Genomic DNA, 21,687 nt, shown 5'->3' with positions numbered 1-21,687 from the left:
ACTCCAAGCCACCACTTCACTTGCGGCCCAACTTAGAAAAAGATTATGCTGGAACCTCAGTAGAAAGGTCTATGTCAGCCATTAATTGGCTCCGATGCTGGCAGTGGTGTAATTCTGTTAGCAGTCTGTATTAAACAATGTTTGTCTTGCCATTGACTGTAACCGAAAACAGAGCATTTAGGGGTACTTAAGAGAGTTGTGAGCGCTGGGCTTGAGCAATCAGCAGCAAATTAAGGTTTAAGCCAGCTTATTTTTTTCCCCCTCCCTGTTCGTAGTAAAGGCGCTGTAGGGTCTTGTTAGTTATATGTTGCTGAGTAGGAACATTGAAACATAAGAGAAATGAAATAAAAAAGCCGCATAAATGTCATTTAGGAATTTTAAATGTGATTTTCTTTCCTTGTTCTGCAAACAATTATTCACAGCTCATAGATCTAGTGCTCTTATAAGGAACACTTCACTGAAAATCTCATCTCTTCAGAAATCCTATATCCATTCTGATAAGGTTCGGTTCACTAATTTCAGCTTTCTTTTTTCTTTTCCTTCCTTCCTTCCTTTCTTTTATTACTTTTCCTTTTATTGTGACTTGTTTCTTAAGACTGAGAATTCATGGAGCAATAAAGCGAAGAGCATTTGTCAACCACAAAAGCCACAAAGACGTCCCTGCTCAGAGCTTCTCAAGTATCTGACTACAAACGATGACCCTCCTCAGACCAAACCAACAGAGAACAGGAGCAGCAACAGAGACAAATTCACCTCTAAAAAGAAGGCGCTTTTGCACTCTCAGACGCATCATTTGCAAGGTAGGCTTGGGAACAAAGAATAGGTTTTGCCCAGTGATTGTCATTGTTGCAAGTGATCAGACCCTGGTGGTGAAGGGAACCTGTAGCTTCCCAGAGAACATTTCCTAGCAGCTCAGACCAGTGAACAATGCTCATTTCTAAAAGCTTCCAGGAGCCAGGAAGCGTTGCCTGGCCCTCTCTGGGTCGGCCGAAACCCTCCACCTAGCAGCTGATCTTCTTTTGTGGGCAACTTGCCTGAACATGACGTACAGTGCAGAGGGGTCCCTATGGAAGTTCCCTGCAAAATTTTGGAAGGATAGGTGCAGAAGATACAATAAATGAAACATTGTTTGAGTAGGGTGCATTGAATTTTTCAACTTCCCAATTGCGTAGAAATTATTTAAAATGATTGCCAAGCACTTGCAGTTCAATAACAGTAAGAATAACAATAATAATAATTTAGCATTAGCTGACATTTTCAGAAAGTTAAAATCAAAATTCTTTGGTTTTCTGAAGCAGTTTATTTCCTTCTTAATCAAATGTAGACTTAGCAAGCTAAAAGTTGACCAATCACAAAAATCAAAACCAGATTTGAGCTCACACCCCAAACCATATTTTTAATACCCCCCCTCACTGAAGAAATTTGCAAAAAAAAATAAATTTCACCTCCTAAAACAACACACTGTACTGTTTGAGGCTTTTTGGTCAGGGTTGTGTGGTTCCTTTGTGCGCCTTGTGTGATTATAGGCAACTTCTGTAGTGGGGATTCTTTACTTATTTCTTTGTTGCATTCTTACCCAACTTTTTCCACAATGCCCAAGGTGGCTTTCTACTCCTCATTTAATCCCAGCAACAACCCTGTGAGGTAGCTTAGGCTGAGAGGTAGTGACTGGCCCAAGGTCAGAAGTGAGCTTCATGGGGAATCGAACCCTGGTCTCCCAGGTCCTAGTCCAACACTCTAACCACTGCACCACCACTGGCTGCATGGAGCCACTGTGTTTCCTTGGAGGGTCACCAGCCTGAAGGAGTCATGCTCCTTGAGGGGTGAGGCTAAACCCATGTAGCTCTCAGCCCAGCTCTGCCTGGGCTTCCTGTTAATTGCTTAGCATAAATTGGAACATTAGCTGTGCATGTTTGTGCATGCACACAGATGCAAAGATGCATTTTTAACTAGCATAGCTCCTCTTCCTCTTGTGCATTTAGAACACATTCTGTGTGCAAAGAGCTTAGGGGTAAAGGGTTTAAGATTTCTCAAGTAAAGAGTCTCTTCACACACAGTGGTTTTTAAGTGAGCACCTAAGGTCTGTTAAGAATACTTAAGAATACACTGAGCCTTTTGGGCTTGCTGATCAGAAGGTCGGCAGTTCGAATCCCCGTGATGGAGTGAGCTCCCATTGCTCTGTCCCAGCTGCAGTTCGAAAGCATACCAGTGCCAGTAGATAAATAGGTACCACTCCGGCGGGAAGGTAAATGGCATTTCTGTGCACTCTGGCACTTGTCATGGTGTTCTGTTGTGCCAGAAGCAGTCTAGTCCTGTTGGCCACATGATCCGGAAACTGTCTAACAGCCCATGGATAGAAACTGTTTTTTAGCCTGTTGGTACAACGACATACTTCTATATCTCCTGCCCGAGGGTAGAAGATTAAAGAGGGTGTGAATCGTCCCTGTGAATTTTTGTCGCTCTCCTAAGGCAACGATCCCTTGCGATGTCATCTAGTGGGCTCAGGGGACAGCCCCTGATTACACCCTCTGTAAAGACTTTCTGTCCGTGGCTGTCAAGCCAACGTACCACACTGTGATACAATATGTGAAGTCCAGAGACAGTACAACCCCAATTCAGGATCACACGTAAGGTGGAGCAGACATTTTCCCTGTCACTCCAGAGAGAAGGACTAGAACCAGTGGGTGGAAACTTCAGGGAGTCAACAAATCTCTAAGAGAAACTTCCTGTAGGTACACGACAGTAGAATAATCTGCTTGGTGGTGGGCTCTCCCTTGCTGGCGGTCCTTAAGCAGAGACTGAGTAGCCATCTGCTGTAGTTGCTTTCTGCATTGAGCAGGGTCTAGATGACACCTGAGATCTCTCCCAATTCTATTTATTATTACTTTCTCTGGCAAGTAAAGGCTGTTCCATGGTGAGGAGGTTTTTTTGTGTGTGTGTGGAGGGGCAGCAAAAGATTGGTATCCCAATTGTTTTCTAACAAAGGATGGCGGAAGGTTTAACTGCTAAAAGTGCTGTTGTTCATTCATGTCAGGGTTTTAGCATGGAGGAGTTAAACCCTAATTTATGCCATCTGCGACTCTCTTCCCCCTATTTGCAGAATAATTTGCAAGTGCTTGGATCATATTTGCTTGGGTCTTGGCCTCACAGAAACAACCTATTTTCCTAGTGCTGTATATAAAACTGTATATTGTACAAGTGAAGTCAACTGAATATTCATAGAGTTCTGTTGCTTTGTAGTTATACGGCCGCTGTCATATCCAAGTGGGACGTGAACTGTAGTCTAAATTAAATGTGAAGGAAGCACATTTTCACACTATGTTCTGTGCATTTTTGGGGGTGTCTGTGTGTGTAGTTTTCTAAGGTCTCAAGGACTGTATTGCAGGTGTACAGCAGTTGGCATAAATCAATCGTGCAACCTGTTTCAGGGTTCCAGAGGAGTTTAGATCTCTTTATCTATAAAATATATGTGGCTGCTGGAATTAAACATAATGTGTGATGTGTGGTTGCTGCTGCAAACAGTCTTGCATCCCTTTTCACTCTCAGTAGCTGGTACTATAAAGTGCAAGTCACAACTAGGGTGGAGAAGAATGTCATTGGTCTGCATTTTAAAGCAGACTTACCTAATGCATGTCTTTCAGACTAATATATTGATCGGGACATAATTACCCTTTGGATTTTGCACTTCTCCAAATGTTGTGACACAAGTCTTGGCTCAAAAAAAAGAAAGATACCAAAATGCATCTTTAAGGATAAAGTGTGCTTTAAAATGTGTATGTTATTTTACATGCATTTAAATATACATGATTAAATAATAATAATAATATAATAGTAATTTATTATTTATACCCCACCCATCTGGCTGAGTTTCCCCAGCCACTCTGGGCGGCTCCCAATCAAGTGTTAAAAACAATACAGCATTCAATATTAAAAACTTCCCTGAACAGGGCTGCCTTCAGATGTCTTTTAAAGATAGGATAGCTGCTTATTTCCTTCACATCTGAAGGGAGGGTGTTCCACAGGGCAGGTGCCACCACCGAGAAGGCCCTCTGTCTGGTTCCCTGTAACCTCACTTCTCACAATGAGGGAACCGCCAGAAGGCCCTCGGCACTGGATCTCAGTGTCCGGGCTGAATGATGGGGGTGGAGACGCTCCTTCAGGTATACAGGACCGAGGCCATTTAGGGCTTTAAAGGTCAGCACCAACACTTTGAATTGTGCTCGGAAACGTACTGGGAGCCAATGCAGATCTCTCAACCGGTGTTATGTAGTCCCAGCGGCCACTCCCAGTCACCAGTCTAGCTGCCACATTCTGGATTAATTGCAGTTTCCAAGTCACCTTCAAAGGTAGCTCCACACAGAGTACATTGCAGTAGTCCAAGTGGGAGATAACCAGAGCATGCACCACTCTGGCGAGACAGTCCGCGGGCAGGTAGGATCTTAGGCTGCGTACCAGGTGGAGCTGGTAGACAGCTGCCCTGGACAGAGAATTAACCTGTGCCTCCATGGACAGCTGTGAGTCCAAAATACAAATTTTCATACATGTTTATCTTTTTTGAGGGGGAGGGGGGAATCCCAGAGTAATGCTGGGATTCTGATGAATAAGCACATGGAAAACTGGCGTGGACTGGAAATTCCTAGTCGAAACATCAGAATTTATCTGCTCCCACAAGTAGCAGCCTATATATAGTAGGAGAATTGACAGTTGGGGTGGCATCAAAGTATTTGCTTAATGCAAAATTTTAGGGATGAGGAAGGTGTGGGGCTGTTTTTCAAAAAGCAGCCATGCATTTTCTATCAGGTCTGTTTCCAAACTAATTCAAGACAGCACAAAATTCTCAATTTCTTTCACCATATTTTACACCTGGTTTTCCTTCTTTTTCACCCTCCCCTTTTCAGCCAAACCAATGAGTTTATCGCTTCCTTTGACGCCCGAGTCACCAAAGTAAGTATCAAGAACTGTAAATATTTACAACAGGGAAGGGGTTTTAAATACATTTTGGCTACAGCAACTCCATTTCAGCTTGTTTTTATAAATGTGCCCTGTCTTCCAGTGATCCCAAGGGTTCCCCATTTGAGAACAAGACTATTGAACAAACTTTAAGTGTGGAACTCTCTGGAACTGCAGGTGAGAAGTGCATTGTCAGATATGTATATAGATATAGATGTTTTGTGTGGGTTTTTTATTGCTAGCTTGACATTATGAATTGCACAGCAATATGTTACCGTGGTCTCTTAAGAGATTAATTGTAATGTACTTTTAACAACAATTTTCCCCACACAGTTCCTTAAGATGAGATTTGCTTTAGAATTATGATTCCACTGTTACAGAGCTTAGTATAATGTCTAGGGAGGAAAAACGAATGAAATAATTTATCTGGAATAAATTCCCAGTCCCCTGACATATATATTGCTAAATTTTAGTTGTATTTCCCTTTCTCCCACCTTCTCTTACCTGAAAGGGATGATTCACACATGCGTGTTCATTACTTGATGACTGCAGCCATCAGTTGATGGCTTGCATTGATACAAGAATAATCAGGAAGAGCTTTTATATTACCTCAAACTTGATGCTTTCCATCTGAAATATTTCGCACATTTAGGTGGAAGTCATTGAAGACTGAGTGTTCAAGGGTTGTGAATGCATATGTGAACTGGCTCACAGACTGCACAACAGAAGATTTATAGCATCTGATCAGGGTTTTAGAATTTGGTTCCTTCCTGTTTAAATTAGAGGATAAAACTTTGCCAAACAACATTTTTGCTGGGTAACAGGAAAGGGACCATCTAAGCTTAGTATTGGATTGCAGACAGTGACCTTCTCATGATGACGTTTGCAGACCACAGAGCAGTAATGGAATAATCAATTCTCTTGTTTTTCTCTAACTTTAGAAAGTATGAGCTTTGAGGATATCTTGAGTATTAGAATGTAGACCTCGGCAGCCTTGTCTGAAAGCCATAGTATTGCACCTGCCATGAACTTGTCCTCTCTCAAGTTAAGGGCACTCCACAACTTAAAAAAAAAATACACTCATAATGAAATCTAGTCTTATTATGATCCTCTGCCTTGTACCTTCATTTTACACTCCTAACCTATTCTTGATCCTTTCAGGCTTCAAATCCTTATGCATTTTTTATGTAGCCTTCCATAACTTGATTATATTATATTATATTATATTATATTATATTTATATACTTGTTTTGAAAATGTCTGACCATTGGGTAGTTAACAGATCAGTCCTATCTATCTTTACCTGCAAGAATGTTTACTTCCAAAGAAAATGCGCCTAGGATGTCAGCCTAAATGTATCGCTTTCCTTTGAGATATCTTCTGCTCGCTCCTGAAGTCTGCAAAAGCTGAAAGGAGTGGTTTCATTGACTCTTCACAGGTTAATATTCTTTAGTGCAGAATATATTAGGCCCATGTGGACACATTTAAAGTGATGTTCTGATTTTATATACATTTGTTTGTTATTTTTTTAATCTTAATAAAACATTGGGGGGGACCTTTTAAGCAAGTGACAAGTGGGGTGCCACAGGGTTCTGTCCTGGGCCCGTAGTTGTTTGACGTCTTTATAAATGACTTGGATGAAGGAATTGAGGGGATGCTCATCAAATTTGCAGATGACACCAAACTGAGATGTCCTCTCCATCATTTCTCCAATGACAATAGGGATGTCCTTTTCCATACCCTCCAACATTTCTTCAATGACAATAGGGGTGTCCTAAGGAAAAGCGGGACATTCTGGAATCAAATCAGAAACCAGGACGGCCTTTGTAAATCTGGGACTGTCCCTGGAAAATAGGGACACTTGGAGGGTCTGTGGTGGTATAGAAATGTTTATTATTATTATTATTATTTATTATTATTATTATTATTATTAGTATTAGTATTATATTTTGGTCATTTACTGAGATGGGCCCATTTAATTCCAACCTATAGTAGACAGCAGTGTTGTGTCTTCTGCTGTCTTTAATGTTGCCCTGGCATTGTTTATAATAGTTTAAATAGTGGTTGCATTGGTCCCACTATGAGTGGGCCTGCTTGAGCTATTGATGTATTGTACACTATAAAAATATAAAAAGCACCTTCCTTTGCTTTCCGCTCTTTCCCTCACTTCCTCTCTGCTGCCTTCTCCTTTCTAAACAAAAGTGATTACTTTACTACACAGTCAACTGATAAAAATGCTCCCCTCTCCAGTTATTATTGGTTATCATTTATATATTCTGGATGGGTGTTGATAAAGCTGAATCTTTACATTCATTCTATACCTCAAATCATCATCTGGGATTTTGCCCTAGGGACTGCAAGACTAATTGTATATCTACTTTGTCAAGATAGGCCATCAGGTGAACTGGGAGGAAACGCTTAGGAAATGAATTTCCTGGCAACTCCCCAGGGATTATGCCATTTCCATTTTTTATTTTGTTGTAGATAGTAAACTTAAATTTTGGGTTTAAAATTCTTCTCAAAATGTCCTGCTGTTTCTTCAGGTAAGACATATTTGAAGGAACAGTTCCAAAATCACATTTTGTGCCTCATCAGTTTAAGAATTTGAGGTGATAACTTTCACACTTTTTGCCCCATTTGGGCCATAGCAGGTTCAAGATGGCCGGAACAGATCTACAATGTATTGAAATAATTTATGGGAGCATCACAGCAAAGATGCAAAACGGGCAGTGTAAGCTTGCATGGAATAAATCCTGTTTTTCAGGTTTTGCTTAGGGGGGGGGAATAGCCTCTAGAGCCCCAGTGATTGTTCTTTCAAGTATATATTATACACCCAAATGTTTTCCATTTAGCTTGCTGCTGAAACTATGCGGCAATCAGACAATGAAATACTAGATTAGAATTGTTAGGGCAAAACATAACCTGCCCCCACTTTGTACTATCAGTGGCAATATTCACACAATATGTTGTATGCACGCTGCCTTTTCACTCCATTTTTGTCTCCCATATAAAGCAGAGCCTGTCCATGGACATTTCAGAATAATTTATTTAAGAGTGATGGCTCCTGCATGTTTGTTTGTTTTTCCCTGTGAGGAAAATCATCGTATTTTCCTTGTTTAGCAGCATTAAAGAAATTTTGTGTACACAAAGCTAATGAAAACAAATTTAACTTGTCCAAACTGTCTAACAGGGCAGGTATCCATGAGGATAATTTCACTGAGGATAAATCTTCCAGGAAAAATGCAATGCTTGCAATGTATATAGCTTTTTTTTTTTTACATTTTAGCTTATGTTTTAATAAATATTCCCTGAAAGAAAATCTGTTTTAATTCCACCATATTAAAATCAGAACATCCTAGTCAAAGTCAGGCTCTTCAGATATACCTTCGGTCTCGGTTGCATAATTATACAACTTTTCCTCATTGTTCCTCATTGGTGACATATATGCCAATCAGTGGCGAGTTAAAGCAGGAACAATCAGACTCCCCTTTTTCCTCCTTGTTTCCTCCTTGATTTTCTTAGCCTTTTTACCTTTTTCTATGTAGTTTCAGAACAAATAGAACAGAATTTGTTTTGATGAAGATAAATTGATGTCGGCCTTTAAAACGGTTTCCCCATCATGTTCCCTTTCTCCCCAGCTGTCTGAAAAAAAATGGGTGCATTTCTGTGGTGTGTATAGCATACTAAAGTCAGAAAGGAATTGCTTTCATTTGCTTTTCAAAGCTGTATTGGTCTGTTGTATTATTATTTTTCAATAAATATTTATATACTTATTTGACAGTAACCCGAAACACCTATTAGGGATTACTTCTGAGTAGATTGGCCTGTGATTGGTAATATTAATCTAAGGAAATGGTCACAGTTAAATCTGAAGCAAGGTGGTCTTTATTCTCCTTTACTTAAGCCTCTGGGCTCCACCTCCCATAGACCCTAGCTCTGCCCACCACTGACAATACAGTTCCAATAGATTATCCTTGAGGAAATATGGTGCCTGGCATAATAATAATAATAATAATAATAATAATAATAATAATAATAATAATTTATTTATAACCCGCCCATCTGGCTGGGCTTCCCCAGCCACTCTGGGCGGCTTCCCAAAAAAATATTAAAATACTATAATACATCAAACATTAAAAGCTTCCCTAAACAGGGCTGCCTTCAGATGTCTTCTAAAAGTCTGGTAGTTGTTGTTCTCTTTGACATCTGGTGGGAGGGCGTTCCACAGGGAAGGCGCCACTACCGAGAAGGCCCTCTGCCTGGTTCCCTGTAACTTGGCTTCTCACAGTGAGGGAACCGCCAGAAGGCCCTCGGTGCTGGACCTCAGTGTCTGGGTAGAACGATGGGGGTGGAGATGCTCCTTCAGATATACTGGACCAAGGCCGTAAATGAATGAAGCTTGATTAAGAAATAACTTCCCGAATGTAACTTTGCACTAAAGATGGATCAAAAAAAGTAAAGGAGCATTCATCTTGTGAAACGACAAACACTTCATTAAAGCATCTTGATAGTTTGCACTTTGGTTCTGCTGGTGTGACATGTTCTGGTGGCATATTCTGCTCAAGAAATTAGATGATGCTGTGCTGAGTATCCTGCATGAGACATCATTAATATTTGTTGATGAAGCTTGGTCATATAGGTGACACAGAAATTATTCAGGCACAAGACAGATGGATTATTGTAGTATGAAGTCTTTCTCAAGATCAGGGAGAACATCAAGAAAATGCTCATCCTCACATGCCACAGCAGAAGCTTTCCTTTACCACTTGTTGAATCACACCTTTTTAATGTATGGAACCCAGTGAGAGATTGGTATTGAAATATACTCGGAGTTGAGAGTGGATTTCATGCTCTTTATTCAGCTCATAGTGGTGGGAGGAATGGAAGTTCCCCCAGAATGTCTGCTTTATATACATTATTTACACAATGGGCCCCATGTGATTGGCTAATTCCGGGATTCACCTGTAGGCCAATCAGGTTGCAGATTCACTTCCACCTGGAGCTGGATTGGGTGGCTCCTGTGGACCAATCAGACTGCTGCATTCTGGACCCTATTGTTCTAGGACCAATCAGACTGCTGCATTCTGAATCCTATTGTTCTAGGACCAATCAGACTGCTGCCTTTTGGATCCTATTCAACTCAGTACATAACAGGTATACTTTGTGGACCAGAACTACAGTGGCATTTTTGCAAATCATGGCTTCTTGCATCTGCAGTGGAAATGTGGCAACTGTGACTTGGGACCAGTGAGTGCTAGTCAACACTAGTCCTACTCAGAGCAGAGCCGCTGAAGTTAATGGACACAACTAACTTGGGGATCATAAAAAGAACATATTGCATCAAGTGGGCAGGGTGCTATTGTGCTTGAGCCATTTCCACAGGCCTCTGGTTGGCCACTGTGAGAGTAGGACTAGGTGGACCATTGGCCTGATCTAGTAGTCTCCATATTGTCCTTTATTTGTTTTATCTTCTGAAAAATTTGCCATCTAGAAAAGAAGCTCCAACCCTGAGATTGGGTGTACATCTGTTGCCTTCCCACCCCTGTCCCACTCCTTCATTACTGGATGTTGCCCCAAAGCTGAAGAGAGTAGTGGACTGTGAAGATGCTAGTTCCCCAAAAAGTGCATATCAATGCAACTTTTGCCTCATATTGAGGGAAGTGTTCCTTACTTTATTTGACTTGGTTCTAAAGCTTGTGTTCTGCCTTCAAAAAAAGCAAGGAAGAGCTGTTTTAGATTTGTTTCATGGTTCTCTTTTGCAGGCTATCTTGACAATCTAGATTCGAGAAATTATGTTTTAAAAAAAAGAAAGGAAGGAAAGAAGAGAAAGAGACGCACAAGGTTCTAACACAGTACATGATACCTGTAAGCAGGTGTCATTGACTGTTTTGGGAATGCTGGAAAAAATAAACTGGGATTTCCTCATTCTTGGGCCATATTTTAGGCAGTTACCAAGAGTCACCGGTATATTGCTTAGCTTTTCAGATGTACCCAAACCTAGTCTGGGTTTGTTAGCATTCACATGTGAATGTTGACAGTCACCAAATTCCAGAAGTTCCATTATCTGAAGTGTTCCCTACCCACTGTTTCCACTCTGAATTGCAGCCTGGCCACCCCAATGGCTGGTGTTTGGGTTGTGTACCCACAAAGCGATAAAGTGATATGAGCAAGAATGGGTGGCGGAAGGTTCAACCAGGGGAATGCCATCTAGTAAATTATTAGATCTTTGCAGAGGTCTGTATTTATCCTCTGCTGTACTGACAACAAGATTAAACTGACTGCTCAACAGACATGTAGTCCTTTATTATATGATGGCTATTTAATTTTATTATCCATTCCCAGCTTCTGCCGTTTTGTGTCGTACAGAAGCCCTGCTGATTCTTTTACTGAATCAGGCCATTATCTTGTGTTCAGTGCCTTAAGTGGCTTTAAATAATGTTTCCCTTGATAATCCCATTTCCAAACTCATAAGATGTAAAAGAATCTGGTGGGTTGTTGTTTTTTTAATAATGCTGATACTCACAGCATGTCTCCAGGAAGGTTCAACTCTCTACAGTCCGCCAGTATGCATCCACAAACGAGACGCATTATCATATGTTTGTACGTTAACGCTGAAGTGCTCTCAGTCATGTTAAATTTTGACAGAAAAATTGCCATCAGTGGGTAGGCAAACTAAGGCCCAGGGGCCGGATCCGGCCCAATCGCCTTCTCAATCCGGCCCATGGACAGTCTGGGAATCGGCGTGTTTATACATGAGTAGAATATGTACTTTTATTTAAAATGCACCTCTGGGTTATTTGTGGGCATAGGAATACATTCACCCCCCCCCAAAATATAGTCCAGCCTCCCCACAAGGTCTGAGAGACAGTGGACCGGTCCCCTGCTGAAAAGGTTTGCTGACCCCTGACTAAATGCATTCCATGAAACATTTGATTTCTCTTTCCATTCCAAAAATGGAAGCACCATTCCAAAACGCCTAATGAGTTTGTGGCTAAAGTGATACTTGGATAAAGGACATTCAGGCTCACACTAATTTTCCTGTTCAAATGACTGTCCAAGAGGAGCATCTACACTTGGATAACTTCTTTTTAAAAACAAAACATAAGATAACTGTGTTAAATGTTTGGAATAGTGATGCATGCAGTACTTGGTTGTGCCATGCGCACGTTTTCCAGGAGTGTAGGGAAAAGGTTGTGCTTTTTAAAATGGAAAATATCATGGAAACTTGTGGCAGAGAGAGGAAGGCAGTTTAAGCAGCCTTGTATTGCAGTTGGGGAATCCTTCTCGGGGCGCAGGGAGAGGAGGAGACGGTGCCAGAGGTATTGGATTGTCCTTGTAGCATTTGCAAAGGCCATTCAATTTAAGGGGAGACCTTTTAAAGAAAACTTTAAAAAGGTGGCCTTGAGAGTTTGCTTTAGGCAAAACTTGGTTGCAAATTAGAGATGCGTGGACCCTCCTGACTTGACCTGCAACCTCCATATTTATTTGGATACTTTCCATTATGCAGAAGAGTACTGTGGCATTGCAGCCGAGGACGAGGTTGTGGGGAAGGGAAGGAATATCCTCAAAACAAAACAGAATTAAAAGGCTGGTGTTTGAAGGGAAGCATTGTTGTGGTGCATGTACCACTTCTACTGGATTTGCTGTGGAGAAGTACATAAGTGTGAGTGATGTAGAGGTACTTGTTTATTATAGAGCACATTTCAATGCAGTAATCATAAATATTGCTAAGGTTGTGCTCTGTTGAAATATGACCTACATACTCTTGATTGTTTGTGTTACGTGATTTGTCTGACACCCATTACATCCCGGGTAATGGCAGCCATTTGTTGCTCTGCACAGCAGGCGCTTTTGACAAAGGAAAATAGGCAGCAATAAAAAAGCTATAGTCTGAATTACATTCTGCACAGTGCCGCACTGCTGAGAGTTTGTGCAAGTGTGTTAACAATGCTCTGAACTGCCTCTTGTCAGCCTTCAGCCTGTAATGGCCATCTGTCCTCACATAAATCTGTCAAAACCTGCTAAGTTCAAGAGAGAGCACGGAATATACCTTGCACTGTCAACGCGAAAATGTACACATTTTGCAGAGAGAAAATCAGCCGGTGTGAAATAATCCAAAAGGGTGCAGAATGTTTTAGCACTATTGATTTAGGATCATGGCATGAGATGGAACTCAGATTACTGTGATTAGAGTAAAGGCAAAGCAGACGTGATACTCGCTGTGAATAAATATGGCGCTAATTTTCTCAAAGTTTATATAGAGGGGAAGTGGGCAGAGTTTGGTCCTAGGTAGGAAAGAAGAACTAATGCAAAACTTTTCTTCTCCTTACTTAAATAAATATTGCACATTCCCCCTCTTCGCTGGTGACAGAGGTGTTCTTAGAGGTTGATGAAACCAACCCCCATCAGGGGTGCAGGTCCAGGGGTGTGTGTGTAAAATTCACTCCAGAAATTTATCTGTGTAAAGTCATTAGACAACAGCTGGGAGCTCAGCAATAAGAGAAATGGCAAGGCAGTATTAAGGTAGATGGCTTGAAACTGTGAAGTATATGACGTTTTTGTGTGTGGTGCCACAGCAAGAGCATACACAGGAGAAACTTCCCATCTTTGTCACACCTCAACACAAAGGCACGCAAGTTGGATTTTTTGTTTGTTTGTTTTTTGTTTTCCCTTCTCACTTTGCAACACTTTGGACACTTCGAGTTCTTGGGTTGCATAAAATGTAGTAATTTCTAATGTGCCTGTTGTGGTGAAGTGTGGTGTTTTTCCCCCCTGTGAGGGAGCACCGATATACCTCCTTGCCAAGAATCCAGGGGAGCCTTCATAGTGGCAAACTTGGGTTTGCTCCTGACAGTAAACTCATTGGGAAGCCATAGCAAATACTGGCTCACTACGCGGGTGGTGCTGTGGGTTAAACCACAGAGCCTAGGACTTGCTGATCAGAAGGTCAGCGGTTCGAATCCCCGCGACGGGGTGAGCTCCTGTTGCTCAGTCCCTGCTCCTGCCAACCTAGCAGTTCCAAAACACGTCAAAGTGCAAGTAGATAAATAGGTACCGCTCCGGCGGGAAGGTAAATGGCGTTTCTGTGTGCTGCTCTGGTTCGCCAGAAGCGGCTTAGTCATGCTGGCCACATGTCCCGGAAGCTGTACGCTGGCTCCCTAGGCCACTAAAGCGAGATGAGCACCGCAACCCCAGAGTCGGCCACGACTGGACCTAATGGTCAAGGGTCCCTTTACCTTTACCTTTATTTGTTTACAGGTTCAATTTTGTAGCCATTTGTTGGAGGCAGGTCTAATTTTGAATGCTGCCCTATGTGAAAAGCTTCCTGCAAATAGAAAACCGGCACTGCCGGCAAAACCTTGTGCTAGCTTTCTATCAGAAAGGGAGAAGCTCTCAAAAGAGTTATTCCCCACATGCACATTCTGTTTCCTCAGAACCATATGATTTCATGCCCATCTTATTTTCTTGATGTGGGTGGGGATTAATTTGTTTAGCTTTCATTTTGCTTATGTGTTCATTTATAACTTCATTTCAATTTAAAAGGCATCTAATATACGTGAGTTTTTAAGTTCCTGTGCTTAGTTCCTAGTCCTTAATTTTTAAGGCTCCCCAACTCACTCTCTCATTCTCCTTAAACATGGTGCTCCTCATCTAAGCTTATTCCTTTTTGCACATTTTACTAATGATATGGAAGTATTTTTATTTTAGGAGAAATTCAGTGGTGATTGATTTTTTTTTTGTTTTGTTTAAAAACAGACACTTGCAAGCCCTTCTGTGCAGCAGACTCGCCAACTTTACCAGACAATACCCTTCAATAGTCCATTGGCTAGAACAGGTAGTCATTATCATTTGGGGTGAATAAATGAGGTAGCCTTTTTTTCATAAAGCCTATGACTCTAATAAAGTTATTGGCCATGTTGACCTTTGGAGGAATAGCTTTCCTCCAAACACCACATTACCGATGTAAAAAAACAAAAAAAGCCAAATAACCAAAAATATGTAATCGTATTGCGGAAGCTATAGGTTTCACATCTTTTGCCCAGTTTGGCTCAAACTGACCAGCAAAAACATCTATAATATATTAAAATGTTTTGGGGAGCATCAGCAAAAAATATAGAAAAAGCAGAACCAATTATTTCACTGAAGGTTAAAAGAGTTCCTTTGGACTGAAGAGTGCTCTGTCTTCTGCAGATTATACACATTTCTCACTGTCTCTCTTTTGGCCTGACACTGATCAGTGGTTGATCATACCTCTGTTGAGGTAACATTCCTGATGCAATACAATATTGTTCCCTCCATTTGTCAGCACAGTTCCTTTCACAGATCTTAAAATTGCATATTGAAGGATTAAACTAGACCTCCTGATGTAGGCTATAAGTCCCCACATCTTCCGTGGCAAGGGGACTCCATTTTGTGGTTTGCCTCAGGTGCCAAAATGTCTTGGGCTGGCCACACTACCCGCAGCAGTGACAACATGGCTGTGCAGTTTGCTGGATTATTGTTAGGGACCCATAGAGGCCTTGGGCTGTTATGTGGTGGCTTGGTGTATTGAGACACACCTTGGATGCCTCCGAGTCAGTGAGATGCTTATGTGTTGCTCTTGAAACTGAACATTTCTAACAGCTGTTCTCTGTGTTACTGGCCATTGGAATGCTCTAGGTTATGGCTGAGGTTTGTGTGGAATGGGTTTTTGTCTTATTTTTCCAAAGTAACACCTCTGTTCCTCTTTGAATTTGCCTATCTGAACTAGAGATCTTCAGTTTCCACATTGTAAAAGTAAAGCAACAGAGTTAAATACAATTCTGCACAGCTTTATTTAAGCCAATCCTGTGCTGTTGGTAGGAATAACAATACTTAAACTACCCCTGGACACTATTTGATTGTTCAGTGAACATTTGCATCGATGCATATTTCTGAACCTCCTTAAAAAAGAAAGAAAAACAACTTGTTTCATTACCCAACGTAGCTTCTCAGTTAACTTGCCTCTCAGCTAGGAAGATGTAGTTCCCAACATTTTGTTTTTTAAAAATCATTCGATTAACATAATCTTTTATAGAACCTGAAAGAAACTCAAAAAGAGTTGCAGACATCCGCTACACAAAACTATCAGCAGTGGGATGAAAGCTTTGCCTTCTTTCATTCTAGGTGGTTCAGCGTGGCTGTGTGTGATCTTTCATCTCTGCAAAGAGATCTGGCATAGTAAATTCACATCATAGTGTGCAGGGAGAGCGGGGGAACCTGGTAGTTATTGATCTGACATTTGTCTCCTCTTTATTTACTTAATCCTCTATTTGCTCGACACAAAGTAAATTTCAGCCTCTCCTTTGTAATATTCATTGGCATTTGGGTATTTAGTTGCCGTTTCAGTTTCACTATTGTTCTGTTTTTGAAGAACCTTGTTGTTTTGTTTCCAATATTTTATTATTTGTATATTAGCAAGGGTTTCTTGAATTATTAAGCTCTGCAGACCTGAATCTTTGCTACAAATTGTATGGCCAGTTTTAGGTCTTGCATCTCTTTGTGTTGTCTATTACTGAAGTACTCCACGTTTCTGTCATCTAGATTGTTTTAGCTTTAGAAATAGTTGGATTGGGTGAAGAAGACTGTGACAGTGTTTTAAATTTACAGTCTAAATCTACAATTTACAGTATCAACTTTGTATAATAAATGCCACTGAAATTAGCTCAAACTCTCTATCTATCGAGAGGACACCCAAATAGTCCAGAAACCTGATCAGAAAATAAATTAATAAAATCAAAATCCACCCCCTTCCAATAGTGTTTGATGCATCTTAGTTTTGATGTTTGAAGGAATAAACATTCCTTAGACATTATTTTAGCTGTGTGGTTACCAATCACATCTGCTGTTGTTTTCTTAAATAATTGCTATGCGTGTGGGCCCCAATTCTCAGTGCATCTGTGTCATATGGAGAAGAGAGGATTGCCCCTTCACCCCCAGCCACAATCTTGATGAAAACTGATTTCCCCCATGTGGTAATAATAATAATAATTTATTAAGCAAATAAGAAAAAAAGCTTCCATTGATACCCATGGTAGATTTTTGGAGGTTTTTTTGCAATGCCTTTTGCAGTATTGGGATGATTTTCATTGTGATTGAGGCTGGGAAGGGAAGAGATAAGGATCCATTCCCCATGTGCAGTTAAAGAAGCTTCTGGTTTGGCCTGTGCTGATATACATTCGGAAGTCCTTTTTAAAGCACTTCTTTTAGCAACTTTGGAGCCATAGAAATGCATGCCCCTCCCACATCACTGTGGTAGTATTGAAGACCAAGGCCATGTGGGAGGAGCCCATGATTTGGTTCTTCTCATGCCAGTGTTTCTCCAGTTACTTTGGGGGACAATGCTGGTGTGGAAAGGAACCACAACATTCGCTTCTGCCTTGTGATCTAGGACTTCGTGACATTACCAAGTGGTGCAAACAGGATCCATGCTGCAGCTATTCCACACCACTAAAGGTAATAACAGAAGGGACTTTTAGTATCATCAGCATCATTTGTTATGTTGCAAGGGGTAAATAAAAGCATTGTTTTGTTTTTAGTTGTGTGTGTGTGTGTCTTTGCTTGCTTCATTCATTTTAATGAACATGATTTCTTTATGTATATAGCACCCTCAATGTTCATAACACATTACAGAGTAGCAACAAGATGAGAAATCTTTTCCTCTGAGATTCTGACTATCTAAATTTCAACTTGGGGAAGTCGATGGCGGGAGGTGAGCAAGATAGAAGCCAGGGTGAACTAGAGAAGACTGTGTGTTCGGTGTAGCTGCATGCACATAAAATAGGCAAATAAGGGGTTGTGGCAAAGGTTTCGTGGAAAAGATGGGTTTTGAGGATATGCTTCAGGGAAGCAACAGGAGGGGGCCTCATGAAGGTGTTTTGGGGAAAGTTAGGGTAGAACCCACATGCTAACCAACTTTGGTTGGTTTTTGCTTTGCTTTCCTCTTAGGCCTAACTCCGCCTACAACCCCTCCTCACAAAGCCAACCAGGACAACCCTTTTCGGACTTCACCAAAGCCAAAGTCGTCATGCAAGACTGTTATGCCACCTTCCAAAAAACCGCGCTGCAGTGAGTCTTCCAGCTCTCAAGGACATAACTTAGTTCGGAAGGGTCCGGAACAGTCAGAGCTGTATGCACAGCTTAGTAAAACATCTGTGCTGTCTGTCGGTCATGAGGAGAGGAAGACAAAGCGGCCTGGTTTGCGGCTGTTTGGTGACCATGACTACTGTCAGTCTGTTAATTCGAAAACAGAAATACGCATCAACCTATCCCAGGAGCTTGAGGAGTCCAGACAAGTCCAATTGAAAGGCTGCTTGCCTGAGCGGTGGTGCCATATTTGTTCTTCTTTCGAACAATGTGACCAGTACAAGAGAGAGACTTCACAGGCGAACAGGCAGGATTTGCAGTGCAACAGCCGGAAGCAGCTCCAAGACCAGGAAATCCGGGCCGAACTCAATAAGCATTTTGGTCACCCTAGCCAAGCTGTTTTTGAGGAAGAGACCACTAAAACCAGTGCACTGAGGGACAACGGCAATTATAGTGACGAACAATTCTCTAAGCTACCTATGTTTATAAATTCAGGACTCACAATGGAAGGTCTTTTCGATGACAGCGAAGATGAAAGTGACAAACTGTGCTGGTCGTGGGATGGGACGCAAGCCTACTCCTTGTTTGACCTGTCGGCTTCTTGCTCATCTCTTAACTCTCCATGCAGAGATTCAGTGTCTCCACCCAAATCCTTCCTTTCTCAAAGATTCCAAAGGATACGTTCTCGATCGAGGTCCTTTCCTCAGCACCGGTCTTGTTCCCGTTCTCCATATTCCCGATCGAGATCAAGGTCGCCGTGCAGTAGATTCTCCTCAAGGTACTGTACTGGAAGAAAGTTTCTGAGCAGTAACAAGCGGTGTGATGGGCTGTGACTGCCCGCTTGCAGGAAGTTGCTATGCTAACCTTTTATCAGCAACCTCTCCGATGCTAAGCTAGTTACAGTTCATACGAAACGAGGCTGACAGTCGCTAACTCAGTCATCTATTCTTATCTCAGTAAAGAATTTGCAGAGAGAAAATAAATCACTTGGGCAGACAAAAGGAAATACTTTCCCACACAATTATGGAATTCATTCCTGTAATGTGTGCTGATGGCCAACTAACTTAGAGGTTGTTGGATTATTATTTTTCTAAAAGGATCAGTTGAAATTTGTGGAAGATAAGTCTCTTAAAGGATAGGAGCTCTGATAAGCGAAGTGGAGTCCCCATGATCTCTCAATACGCAGAGCCTGACTTGTACGTCAAAATGGAGCCACATAACTTGCCATTGCTAGAGTCAGAATCTTAGACAAGTTGGACCCTTGAGCCAGCAAGGCAATGCATATTTTGTTGTTAGGTGGCTAAGAAACGCACTTATTATGATAAAACCTTATCAGCAGATAGAAAGAAGCTATAGATGTGAGCCGTAGGAAGCTGGGGAGAACTCATCCTTTACAATCAGTGACAAATGTTCTTTTTAATTTCTTCTAACAGATCTTCCTTCTATCATGAGTCCAGTCACTGTAGACCCCTGGCATATAGAAGTTCTCCCTTGTATTCAAGATCCCGATCCAGATCGCCATATAGCCATAGACCCAGGTAGTGTAGCATCCCATATTTATACGCCTCGCATTTTTAACTATATTTCTTTTTGCATGTGTCAAAAGAACAACACACCCAATCTTTATTATTCATTGTACCTCTGGGAAATTCAGGCACTTGATTTTAATGATTACGTTATGTCTCCTAGATATGACAGCTATGAGGAATATCAGCATGAAAGGCTGAAGAGGGAAGAATACCGCAAAGAATATGAAAAACGGGAAACTGAAAGGGCCAAACAAAGAGAGAGACAGAGGCAGAAAGCAATTGTAAGCACTATGCAGATAACTTTCATTTTGGAAGAGATTTGTTTTATACTCCTTTTCTCTGTCTTTTTTCTCCTTAAATGGAACAAACAAAACACACACACTAATCTCTTCACACGCATTTCTCAGTAATTCTGATCTCCTGTGCTCCAGTTGTGCTTTCATTTCAATGCTCACTTTGCCTTTAAAATGTAATATTTTAAAGCTACTGTAAATCATCACTTTCTACATTCAGTAGCCACTAGAAGACATATTAGAAAAGGGCTTTGTCATGGATAGTAAGCAGCAAAGTAGCTTAAATTTTTGTAGCATATGGGATGTATAGAAATATATAAATCTGCCATAGAAGCAGCAACTTCTGTAATGCAGACAAAAATGTGCTTTGTCCTAAGATGTTCGTCTTGGGGCATATGTGTGCTACAAAGTTAAGGTCGTTGTTCGCTTATTTCAATGCCGTTGCACACCCTGAAGAATCTGGGTGACTCTTAACTTCGTTAGAGACCCTTTCTCTCTCTCATAGAACTAAAGTTTCCCAAGAAAAGGAATAACTTTTTCAACCAGTATCAGTCTTTGTGTAAATTTGCCCCTGGCAGTGAGTCATTGGATAAATGCAGAGGTTTAGTGGTGACACGAAAGCTATACATTAGGTTTAAAACAGGACTTGATAGGGGTGTGTGTGTTGGGATTTGTTATTGCTGCAAATAGTTGGCTGGCTGCATGAGGCCAGAGAAATATCACTGTAAAGAGTTACAACATGCCCTTGTATGACCTCTTGTCCCATGCGCTCCCCCACCGAGATGTTGACATTCCTGCATTGACCTTGTATGCCTCTTTCAAGCAATAGTACAATAGCTCTGATTTTCCTAATGGCTTGAGCAAGGCCTGGGTCCATTTATTTCTGGTTAGAAGTTTTGAGAAGACTAAATTTGAGCTACATTGTTGGGCTATGCCATTTCTTTGGAGCAAGGCTAGCAAATGGGGTCCCTTCGAGATGTTGGATTGCATCCCTGACCCTGATGGCTCTTGTGGTTGATGGGAGTCGGAACCCAACAGCAGCTGAAGGGTTGGCGTCCCCTGCTTTAGATGAACAAACATTTTAAGGTGTGCTACATGAATGTGTTGAAAGAGCCTTCCTGCAGGCTGCAGGAAGAAGACAAGGGGCATTTGCTAGTGATTGTTCTCCACCAACACCACTCTCCTAACCTGTGTAATGTCGTGGTTTTGACACCACACTGACAAAGCAGATTATACGAGGCAGTGGTAGCAATTTAACAGCATATTTTACGTTTGGGACTTGAGACACATTTTTGAAAATTACTCAGAACCCAAAGCAAGATGAGCTCCGTTGAACAAACCCCCATATTTCCACATGTAGAGGATTGGTCTACATGATCCTTAGGGTCCCTTCCAGCTCTGCATTTCTTTGATTCTAAGAAATAATACAAGTCACCTAAGCATTGGCAGATAGACCATAGTGGCAACATGCAGATTGTGAAAGCTTTCACATATGCGCCTTCAAAAATGTGTTTGAAAAATATTTCAGCTGTCATTTGTAGAGTAAGGCCTAAAGTATTCAGACAGAGAGCATATGCCGTTGTTGTTGTTGTTTTCGTTTTCTTTTGGCGATTTACCATTACGCTATAAAAGAATGAATTTCTTTTTGGTAAGCTCCACCGTCAAGACCCTAGCTTTGCACCATTTCCAAATCAGACAGTGTGCTGGGGTAGTGGCACTGCTCATCTGACCTCCTGACAGCTGAGGGAGAGGTGGAGATCTGAAGTGGCGAGCTCAGCGCAGTGCAAACACACCAGCAGGAGCAATGGACT

At 41.4% G+C, this 21,687-nt stretch overlaps 1 protein-coding gene across 3 annotated transcripts in view; it reads left to right on the top strand.

Moving 5' to 3' along the window:
* PPARGC1A (PPARG coactivator 1 alpha) overlaps positions 1 to 21,687 on the top strand; it is a 630,855-nt gene that overhangs the window by 597,954 nt on the left and 11,214 nt on the right. For 2 of the 3 annotated variants that reach the window (XM_053403885.1, XM_053403887.1), the window contains 6 exons: positions 596 to 800; positions 4,899 to 4,944; positions 5,054 to 5,127; positions 17,917 to 18,832; positions 19,488 to 19,592; positions 19,744 to 19,864. In XM_053403885.1, the coding sequence (XP_053259860.1) occupies positions 596 to 800; positions 4,899 to 4,944; positions 5,054 to 5,127; positions 17,917 to 18,832; positions 19,488 to 19,592; positions 19,744 to 19,864 (1,467 nt within the window). The remainder of the gene's footprint in view (positions 1 to 595; positions 801 to 4,898; positions 4,945 to 5,053; positions 5,128 to 17,916; positions 18,833 to 19,487; positions 19,593 to 19,743; positions 19,865 to 21,687) is intronic. The other variant, XM_053403886.1, reaches the window with a different exon arrangement.

Source organism: Podarcis raffonei, chromosome 9 (genome assembly GCF_027172205.1).
Source record: "Podarcis raffonei isolate rPodRaf1 chromosome 9, rPodRaf1.pri, whole genome shotgun sequence".
In the NCBI taxonomy this organism is placed as follows: Eukaryota; Metazoa; Chordata; class Lepidosauria; order Squamata; family Lacertidae; genus Podarcis; species Podarcis raffonei.
This window is presented reverse-complemented; position numbering and strand designations above follow the sequence as displayed.